At 38.3% G+C, this 11,213-nt stretch overlaps 1 protein-coding gene across 2 annotated transcripts; it reads left to right on the top strand.

Moving 5' to 3' along the window:
• Positions 1–1,557: 1,557 nt before the first annotated feature.
• On the top strand, positions 1,558–8,619 carry LOC135466343 (protein phosphatase 1B-like). 2 transcript variants are annotated; one of them, XM_064743777.1, is made up of 6 exons: positions 1,558–1,904; positions 3,908–4,778; positions 5,127–5,244; positions 5,670–5,778; positions 6,259–6,319; positions 6,753–8,619. In XM_064743777.1, the coding sequence occupies exons 2-6, from the start codon at positions 3,927–3,929 to the stop codon at positions 6,777–6,779; spliced, it is 1,167 nt and encodes a 388-aa protein (XP_064599847.1). In that variant the 5' UTR covers positions 1,558–1,904; positions 3,908–3,926; the 3' UTR covers positions 6,780–8,619. The 2 variants fall into 2 exon arrangements, with proteins under 2 accessions (XP_064599847.1, XP_064599848.1); XM_064743778.1 differs by having other exon boundaries at positions 6,757–8,619.
• Positions 8,620–11,213: the final 2,594 nt, after the last annotated feature.

An 11,213-nucleotide genomic window follows, 5' to 3' on the forward strand; every position in this document is an offset into this window, starting at 1 on the left:
TAACCAATTCATTTCGGATGCAAGTATGGACGCTATGCTTCATTTGTGGGAGATCATCACGCCGGGTTTTGCTGAAATAGTTTTATTTTCGTTGAAAATACGAGATCTGGTTTCGACAAGGTAAATGCAATTCACTTGTTCTGAGAGTTTATTGTCTAATATGCATTACGTCTATTTTTTTGCTCGTATTAGACAAACATGGGGTCTTTTCAAAAGAGAAAAGAACCGATAAATGTGAAGGGGCTGTGGTGGAGAAAGTGGAAAGCTTTAGAAAGTGGACTCTAAAGGCTGTGTGTACAGATCGCTTGGAAACCGTATAATTGCATACAGTTCTAGTTTTAAATTTGAATTTAATCGTCTTTGTCAGATATGCATACATAGCTATAGCTTGGAAATGCACCAGGTTTAATATGATGTACACAACTTGAACAGGCCTAACGTCCACTACATACCGGTATATGGCCGCGTTAAGCCATCGTTATTCTTTCACGTAAAAATGTCTCCTGTTCGGAGTTCCGACCACGCTCAAACATGTGCGTGGCCGCCGTCGTATAAGTGAAATATTCTTCAGTACGGCGTAAAATGTCAATCAAATACATAAATCAATCAAACATGTGGGCCTACTCATGCAGAATATAGCCTATATACTGTCCTGAAATAGAAGGCAAATGTATGTATACATTTTACATTACAGTTGTTATCACGCCATGTGTGCACACATAGGTAGGCCTATTTTTCTTAACTTTGTCAATATTGTCAAGGTTGGTGGGGGGGGGGGGGGGGTAAGGTGCGCTTGACTCCAAGGCCTGGAAGGTGGCTCGGATTCAATCCCAGGCCAAGTTGGACAGGGATTTTCTTGATTTGCTCGCTTTCAAGTTGTTCGTGTGCGGGCTACGTTTTAGCCATTGACAATGGGATCACGCAAATAGAGGATGCAAGTCAGCATTCCACATGTGGGAAAACTCACTAGTATACGTTGTCAAATAAATAGGCTATAGCAGAGATTTTGGAGGGGGGGGGGAAGAGCGATCGGTGCAGGCGTTAAATAACAAGCAAATAAATTAATAATTAGATAATTAGGCTCTGGTGTTTGCTTCGAGTTTAACGTATTGAACAGTACGTCAGTTAGATGCTATGTATACACTGGTCCGATCACATTCAACGGTATTACGTACGTCTGGTTCAATTTAATTTAACCCGGTAAATACAAATTCATTTGGTTTATTTCGTATTCTAACCGTCAGCGCCTTTCGCTATGCTCACGTGGATATATAGGCTGTCATGCATACATTTGCTCATTTATTTTCCTTTTCTCTGTGTTGTTGGCTGGCATATTGTACATCTATATCTTCACAGGCTGTACAGTGTGAAATAAGGAAGAACAAAACCCAAATCTGATTCATTGAAAATTCATAGATGGAGTTCGTACCCTTAGGGGTGCTTAGGGGAGTGCTTAGGGGTTGTACGTATTCATAAAAAAATATAATGACGTCACACAGACAGGGTGCTATTTTTATACACATCATCCGGGTCTTTTCATTTTCCGGGCATGCCCAATGCAGGTGGACGCCATGTTTCAGTTGTTGTCGAGGATGTTCAAATTCTAGAAATTGCGATAATCCCGTGTGAATGACGTCTGGTGAGACGATTTAGTCAACACGACATTGTAGTCATATATTTCAACGTATTATCTGCCTTAGCGAATCGCTTCGTCGTGAAACAGGAGAAATTGTCGGCCTTCAAATGCGGAACTACAACACTAAAGGACGCATGGCGGCCGTGTTCTAACTTGAACTCGTGTGTTTTGGCTCGTCCAAAGTTCAGAACTGAAATGTAGTAGAGTCTACCGGTGTTTTGTCATAAATAATTCCAGTTTGTCATATATTTGGAAGCTTGAAGCACAGGTAAATCAGATGTGAAGTTGTGAGCCATAATGCTTAGCAAATGACTAAATTAGGGCTATCGACTTGTGAATTCTCTTCCTTCGTTGTCATAACAGTGTGAACTAACAAGGTTTAGTCAGACTTCAGATACATGGTGGTGAATTATAAGCAGTGCATGAGGGTGTTAAGCTTGTATTCTGTGTAGTATCGAATTTATGCATATATATAAATTGTATGCCTTCCACATCCATGTCCAGCCCATCATGTTTTAATATGCACCTTGTTTTGTTTACACTTTTGTATCCCTGCTGTGAGTTATGATGACTTACGTTGGAACTGACATGATTCTTTGAGACTTACTGATTGACTCGGTGTCATTGTGAATGACAGCACTTCAAAAATGAGTCCATTCAAAGCATTTAGCCACATTTATGTAATACAGTGAATTTCAGAAATCTAAATCATGCTTCATCTTGTGGGTTGGATTGGGTTGGGTGTTGGGGAGTGTCATATTTTACTTTGAAAAGCAAGGTGTAGTGTAAGGTTGACCTACAATATGATTATAAACAAAAGTTGCTAGAGAGTTTATTATTTCTCAGTTATTCATCTCTGATATCATTATGAAGCAGTTACATACTTAAATTCTTAAAAGCTTATGAAAAAGAGGGGTGAAAAAAATCACTGAAAGTGGTAATTCAGTCCTAAGAGAATCTATGCAGATATATTAAAATGATTTGAAGGATACTGTAGGGAAAAGAGCTAAGAAAAGGGTAACAATGAATAATGCTAGTGAAGAGAGTCTTATCTTAAACAATATTTTCGGCAGTTTCCATAAAATTTTCCTGATGTTTCTAATTCTAATAAATTGTAATATTCCTGAAGATGAGTCAGGTAGAGTAAAGTTGAGTAAGTCAGTTGTGATGGAATGACATTTTGCGTGTTTCAAAGTAACATGTCATTTGTTACTATATGTCAGCAATGAGTGACGCTAAGTGTTCTTGCATGACGTCACACCAGGAAAAATTGGAAACGTCAGAAAACTTTTGTTTCTGTACTATCCCCCCGAAACTGACAACAGCGGTTTTAATTCACTGCAATTGCTCAGTTTGGGAAAGCAATTCAGGCTACGTCAATCCTTATCATTTAATCCTGCACTAAGACATACAGGTCTTCACAGTGTGGTAGCTCTTTAAGGACTGCATGTAGCCAAATCACACGATGTTAAATTGTCGCTGATTGCTGTTGAGGGACAGTTTTTCCAGCCTCCTACCACCATGTGTCCTTTGATACTATTAACAGAAACTTGGCAATAAATTGTCCATTATTAGACTTCAAATATTATACTAGAATAAACAGGGGATGCTAAAATAATATTTTACCTAAAAGCTGTTACATTTATGTAGTCAACTCCTATCTGTGTGACAAAAATACCAGAAAAGATCAACTACAAGCTGAAACTATGCAGCAACAACATCTGTCCTACTTCATATTCTCAACTTGTTTTAACCTGCCTGTGCAAAGCACTTAGGTTGCGTATGTCGGTGTTAAGGCAAATGTTAAGGGTGCTATCTTAAAAAGAACTGCATGTATTGAACTTGAGGTTTTGTTTACATGCGAGGCACTATAGTTTTTAGGAGGATGTTCCATCATTGTCTGCCATATGTGCACCTTTATTTCTCTTAAAATCACAATCTTCGTTTTAGAGTTCCTTTTCATGTATCCTTTAAGGTAAAGGTGTATGTACTGTCTGTGTTGAGCTGATTTTACATTCATGTGTCTCCTATAGGTCAGCTCCTTGGTGGCCTTGATACCATATCTAATTTAAAGACAGATTTATATGATACAAGCAGGTTGTAACCACACATTTGTGTCCCCATGATCTAACGGTGTACAGTATAGATAACTAACAATGCACAAAGAGTGAAATTAACACTTTGTGGATACCCTTTATAGCAACAGATATGGAAAGCTACTGTAAATGTGGAAGTATCCATGTGAAATCTTTATTACACTTTTATTTCTAGGTTGCTTGAGAAAACGAAGATGGGAGCATTTTTAGATAAGCCGAAAACAGAGAAGCACAATGAAGGTGGAATGGGAAATGGACTTGGCTACGGGCTGAGTAGCATGCAAGGCTGGAGGGTGGAGATGGAAGATGCTCATAGCGCTGTAATAGGCCTGCCTTATGGCCTGAAGGAATGGTCATTTTTTGCTGTTTTTGATGGCCATGCTGGGGCTAAGGTGTCTGCAACATGTGCAGAACAGTTACTTGAGCATATCATTGCCAATGAAGACTTTCGTGGTAAATTGGATGTCAAAGCTGCTACAGAGATACAGCCTTCACTAGAGGATGTTCAGAAAGGGATCAAAACTGGGTTCTTGCGCCTGGATGACAAAATGCGAGATATGCCTGAGGTGGCTAGTGGTGAAGACAAGAGTGGGTCTACTGCAGTCTGTGCTATTGTCTCACCAGTTCATCTGTTTTTTGCTAACTGTGGGGATTCAAGGTCAGTCCTGTCAAGAGCTGGATGCTGTACGTTTTCCACAACGGACCACAAACCAATCAACCCAACAGAAAAAGAGCGCATTCAGAATGCTGGAGGCAGCGTGATGATCCAGCGAGTAAATGGATCATTGGCAGTGTCACGTGCGTTAGGGGACTACGAATACAAGAATGTACAAGGCAAAGGACCTTGTGAACAATTAGTGTCACCAGAACCTGAAATCTTTGTCATGGATCGTTCACAGGATGATGAATTTTTGATTTTGGCTTGTGATGGCATTTGGGATGTCATGACAAATGAAGAACTGTGTGACTTTGTGCGTAGCAGGTTGAAGCTCACAAGTAGCCTGGAACAAGTGTGTAACATGGTAGTGGACACTTGTTTATATAAGGTGAGTGTCGGGATGCAGTGTGTGAATTGTCTGTTGTTCCTGTTTACCCTTTCACAAGTATTAAGGTTAATTTACAGCACTATACAACTACATTGCAGAGTGCTGTAAGGTTTTGTATTACATACCATTTCAACAAACAGTTTATAGTGATAAGATGATCTTACAGTAGAGTGATATGTGCCTTGTATTTGTATCATATTACGTTTACATATGTTGTTGGGCAGAAGTATATGTCTTACACTGTCCATGCTAACAGTAATTATGGTAAGTAATTGATTTATCTCATGCAAATTATAACACAGCTGTGAATTAAATGTGTGTTTTTGTGTGTTTTGGTTTATATTTCAGGGCAGCAGGGATAATATGAGTATCGTGATTGTGTCATTTCCGGGCTGTCCAGAAGTTAGTGAGGAAGCTGTTAAAAAGGAGGCTGAACTAGATGAAAGAATAGAAGCCAAAATTAAAGGTGGGCCAAAGAACCTACATGGTTATTAGTCCCCCAACCCCTCCATGGAATGATTTTCTTAGTGGATTATACACTATATTTTAAGCTATGTTCTATTCAATTAGTGTCTCATTGCCGTTTTATTTAATATTCCAGTGTTCTTAATACTTAGGCAGATGCTAACTTTTATGTGTATTATGGGACTGATTGAATAAAAAACAAATTTACAGAACTGATGTGTGCAGGAAATATATTTTGTATGGACATGTGCATTTCTGTTGCAGAAAGCATTGAACTTATTGAACTTAACACCAACACTAAAAAGTCTGCAGCGGCTAAACATTCATGATTGTGACGTGCATTTATTTATAAATATCTGTATAATTCTGTGACATTTTGAGCAAAGATATCATTTTTTCATGGTTGTACATAACTCCCTGTTTCAGAAATATTTGAGAATGCAGATCAGGTAGACTTTGATTTGCCCTATATAGTTCATATGTTAACTGAGGAAGACATTGAGGGGTTGCCACCTGGTGGAGGATTGAGTGCTAAGTAAGTGACTTTAGTGTATACTTCTAAATTATTGTTACCCTCTCAGGGAAACGTAGATTGTTTAGCACAACAATAGCATGTGCCGACAGGCTTACGACATGGCAGATTTAGTGGTGATGAACAACATCTTGTATCATAGTCTGGAGAGTGGAAGATTTAATGAAGGTGAACTGTTGCTTCGAGGGAATGTGTGAAAAAAAAGTCAAAGTACCTTTTAATAAAAGTTGGAGTTTGTTTTTCATATTTATCACTCACCAGAGTCGTCGTTTCTCGCAAAGGGAGGGGAGGTAACTCCATAACAACAAGATGGCCCGTGTTCTGACAGCTGGGTATCGTTAAGTCTATTCCCAAAACTCCACAGTAGTTAATGTGGTGGACCTGGTTAACTCATGTGTGAGCTTGGTTAACTGTCAACTACATATAACAAAAATTGTTTTTTTGATCTAATTTATTCACTTATTAACGCTTTCTTTTTTCCAGGAGAAGCATTATAGAAAGTCTAGTGGACAAACTCTTACCAGCTAATAAAAAACAAGATAATGTAAGTTGTCAACATTTGATCTCTAATATAAGTTGAAAGTAATTCCAAGACCAGTTTGTAAGATAACATGAAAGACCTTTTGAAGGTAAAGATGATTGCCTTGCAATTTGAAATAATATTAGTTAGGAATACAGGATCGAAGCAGGGCCACTTTGATGTCATAACATTGCATAATCCAAGGGGATCAAGCCATGGGGTCTTAAGCAAATTATTATGTAGACTGTCCAGATTTGTGGGTTGTGTTTATGATCAAACATTGTTTACACTTTCACTTAAGTATCTTAAAGTTTGTTACTTTGATATGTAGTATACTTACAGCTGTCTGATACTGGTATTTTCTCTGTGCATAGTTTACAATCCACAAGGCTCTTGCCAGTCAATATGTTGATTTTCTATTGGATGTATTTTTAATGTATTACCTGCTCTGTTTCAGCAAGGCCATGGAGATGAACTGTACTAGTTGATGACGGATCTGTGTCGCAGCTTTCTCAGCGCTTTCAAACTGGCACTTTGTGTGGCTGTTCACAACAGTCGTACAGTGCTCATATATTATACATATACAAACAGTGTGTATGTAAATGGATGGAAGAACATTAACAAATAATCACAAGCTTCTCAAGTGAAACATAGAAAGAGAAATGGTTCTGAATCACTGAGAAACTCTGTTGTAGATTTGTGTACATAATGTTGTAGGCAAGACCAAATCCAGCTCAGAGGTCAACACTGTACATGTAGTACTATTGTAAGGGTGGTTTTTATATGGGGGACTATTTTTCTGAATGTGGAAATCCAGTGTCAGTGCTTTGAGTGGGCTTGATGTGTTGTTATGGGCACATTGTTCAGGTCAATTGATGTAACAGTACATAGCACTTGGTTGGTCACTTATGTAGTGTACCACTCACATGTTACCAGCTGCCCTGTTTGTAAATATTTGTCAGATAATGTTGTCATTTAAAGAGGAGGTATTTTTTCCCTTTGATGGATAACCTTTTCTCGGCCATACCTTTCAGGCCGGTGTTGGCACATCCCCTAGTGTGGCATGGTCAAGGAAGTATGTCTTCCAATCAAGGCAGACAAGCTGATTATTTCTACATCAGTGGAAGCCATTGTGCAACTCATGATACATATTAATATTAGATTCTGTATGTAGCCAATCCCATTAATTGCAAGTTTTACTGGTTAATTACATGGTATCCTGCATTACTTGGGAACATTTCTTACGTCTATAATTAACTAATTTGTTATAAGAATTCTGTGATGTTTATAGTTAGAACAAAACAAATTGTGGCAGAATGATTAACATTTTTTTTTAAATAGTGACAGAAATATTCTTTTGCCACATTCTTGGTCCAAATTTGGATGAATCAGCTTATAATAGCATATAAGAAGGTGTTTATGTGGGCAAAGGCTGTTACAGTTATGAAGATATTTATATATTTTCAGTGAGCAAACAGTCATACAGTAGGATATTGATATCTCTGTGCTGTCCTGGAAATGGTGAATGTCACTCATGCAACATGGCCACATGTATGCACCTAGTTTCTGTGTCTGCTGATCATGGTTGCAGTCAGTTGCTCAACAACTAAACTCCATGAATGCATCAGGGATTTTCTTAACCACTCTATATGCGGGGGCAGGACTTGTAAAGTGATTTGGGCTTTACAGAGGACTCCTGGAATCTTACAGCGAAGTGAACATTCCAGGAGTGTTGTATATATGTGCACAGTGATGTGGCTGTGGTGAAGCAGACACCAGCAAAGACACATCTAGGCAGTTTGTGCGGGGTTAGGAAAATTGGTGTTTGACGAAATAGCTCATTGACCAAAACGGACACAAATCTGAGCTGATGGGTTCGGAGATAGGATCACACTGGACAAGTCAGTAAATTCTGCCCAGTGCAAAGATTCTTAAGATGGACTGCTCGAGTGCAACTGGTTTTTCTTTTTGTTTCTACTACATGACACTGACATTTAATTACTGTTTTGTCAGGAACAGGATTATCTCCCCTGCCACAATTAACTGGTTTGGTAGATATCCACTTAGTGCTACAATCTGCCAAGAACTTGGCTCCACCCTTCTTTGCTGTGCGCATTACTTTTCTAAACTTTGCACCCATGATCAATATCACGTGGGATGTTGTCACTTGATGAACATGCAGCAAATCTGTATGATGTATATACCCATATGAATCTATATCAAATACATTTTAGTAGTGTAGAGCTTTATTTTTTTTCCCCTTTCACATCTAGAATGGAGTTTTGAGTTCCCACAACCGTTTGCTAAAAAAAAAAAGAAAAAAAAAAAAAAAAAAATGAACTCAGTGGTTTCTTGCTTATGTTTGGAATTTTAAATTTTGCCTGACAAACATTGTCAAGATCTCGAGTGTTCTGTAGGAACAGCTGATACTTTGTTAATTGGCATCTTTCATTCAGATGGAGATATGTAGTGTGGTTTGTTTCACATCAGCACTTACCTGCTAGAACTATTCAATGAAAACTGTTGATAAAATGTATGGTGAGCATATTTTCCTTTTTTGTTTTTATACATTATATACACGTTACTTTGAGGCCTCGTTTATTAACAGAAAGATATAATACCCAGTTCTCTGTGATTCTTGTCAACAGGAGTTTGTTCTCATGTTCGCTTGGTTTGTCACGCACAATTGTCAACATAGGTAGCCTAATTGTGGACAGCTGGGAACTACAGTCAATCGTCATGGCAATAGCACTGCAATGTCTGGTAGTTACAGAAAGAGGGAGGGAATAATTGCAGTGTTTATTGTAACGATGATGAATATGACCCAGACTAAAAACAGCTCAAGCTCTTATACACAGCACTGACTTCACCTCATGTTACTTTTCTAGAGCTTTACCCTAAGCTAGAAACACCTAGTGCTATGTTCATAAATATTTTTTATTGAGACTTTGACACCATAATGGAACTTAAATGAAGATGTTGTGTGGAGCAAAACAACCAGTAAGAGGATCGTTACAAAGAAAACACTTAAGGAAACTGTAGCCCTCGTGTTGTCTGTTGATTGGCATATATCTTACCATTGTACATGGCAAGGGTAACAAATTAGACTGTAGTGCTCCATGATATAGAATTCTACATAGAGCCCTTCGCTAACAGTGTGTATTTTGTTAACAATTAAAGGGTTGAAAATAAAGACATAAACTGTATTGACATAGTTTTATCACAAGACCTGTGTTCTGTTGTCAGTTTCAAGCAATGAACAGTTTGTATTTGTTCGGGATATGACCTGTCACAAATGACAGTATAACAGGCCAGTTGACCACAAGCCTAAAAAACACAAGGCAAAGTTTGATCTGTTGCCTAACTGCTGAAAACGTGCATCTGGAAAACTAGAATCCAGAGTGCACCCTAAAACCAGAGCGTGAGCTGATACAGCGGACATACATTTGCATTAATTTCAGTGAAGCAACAATAGTACATGTTTTATGATTGAAGCATAAAAAGTACATGATCATTATAAAAGTTAATTATATGTAAATCTTTGATAGATTCAAATTTGAAATCAAAATTTATACATGCTCTTTAGCTTTTGATACTTCAGTCTTTGCCACAGCGAAATGATGAATGAATGCGTACACAATGTTTGCCGGTAATAGCTGACCCAAACAAGCCTAGCACATTTGGCATGTAAGGTGACATTTTCTTAAGTGGAGAATAGAGAATTGTCCAAAGGGAAACGATGAGGATTAAAGGCGATAATATGCTTATTAAGGTGCTTGGATATTAAAGTGTACAAGGTGTCCAGATGCAAATCTGGACAGTGACGCCAGCAACACACACGATTGCTTTTTCTCAAATGATGCTTATGAACCTGAACCATAACGCCAAAAAATTCATCTATGAATTTAGCGATGTGGTTATTGTCCTTCATTAGCTGGCTTTCTGAAGTCAGGAGGGGTATTCTGAGAGGCAAATCAGATGCTGTCGGTTGTGGTGTCCAGTGTGGTTAAAGTTTTTGGCCAATCACAAGGTTGCAGTGGCCACCCATAATACACAGATAACAAGTCATCGGTAGTGATTTGCATATCAGAGACCAAGTTAGTCTTTTTATCTCATAGCTCAACATTTTGCTCAGCAATTTCACAGGGTTTCAATTGCCTCCCATAGTACATGGATTGCCAAATGCAATTCACGATCTGCGTATCGAAGACCTCTGTGGGAAAGTTGTGCAAAAACTCACCACAATGATTTATAACTCCATAATATACGAAGTCACTGTTCTGCAATTCTTACGCATATGAAGAACAGCCTTAGTAGTGACAGTATAATATTTTTGGTCTTCAATTCTTATTGATTTACTGGCAAGATCATAGTACTATATAATTAGAGGTTAATACATGTATTTCTGTATGACAGTGTCAATCATTCTACCTTTCCTACGCCCCCGCCATTTTTTATTATGTTATAGCGATTTTCTCCGTCTCTCTGTCCGTCCGTATTTGTGTACCGGTGTAACTCCAACAGTTTTTTTTTTTTAACATTGATACACACATGATGGTGTGTTGCAACTCACACGTGTCCATTTTCGCGGTTGTCATGGTACAGAGATAGCCATTTGCTTTATACACACTACATACATAGATATGATTTCGTGTTCGTGCTGTATCTCCAACTGTTGCGACTCACATTTGTTCATTTCTGCGGTTGTCATTGTTATCAGATCGCCAGTTTCCCTATATATACTATAAAGATAGATATGATTTCGTGCCCGGTTTATAACTCCACCTGTTTTCCACATAGAGTTACATTTTTTGGTGGATACATAGATACACAGATGATGATATGTCATGTCGGGGATACAACTCCAACTTTTTTCCGTGCAGAGTTTTAATTTTTGGCTGGATACGTAGATACACAG

The sequence above is a fragment of the Liolophura sinensis genome, chromosome 6, assembly GCF_032854445.1.
Source record: "Liolophura sinensis isolate JHLJ2023 chromosome 6, CUHK_Ljap_v2, whole genome shotgun sequence".
Taxonomy (NCBI): domain Eukaryota; kingdom Metazoa; phylum Mollusca; class Polyplacophora; order Chitonida; family Chitonidae; genus Liolophura; species Liolophura sinensis.

Bases quoted from the DNA above. Each gene is read 5' to 3' on its own strand.
- LOC135466343 (XM_064743777.1), top strand. From the start codon at position 3,927: ATGGGAGCATTTTTAGATAAGCCGAAAACAGAGAAGCACAATGAAGGT. The intron at 4,779-5,126 runs GTGAGTGTCGGG...TTTATATTTCAG, and splicing joins TGGACACTTGTTTATATAAG to GGCAGCAGGGATAATATGAG. The intron at 5,779-6,258 runs GTAAGTGACTTT...TCTTTTTTCCAG, and splicing joins GGTGGAGGATTGAGTGCTAA to GAGAAGCATTATAGAAAGTC.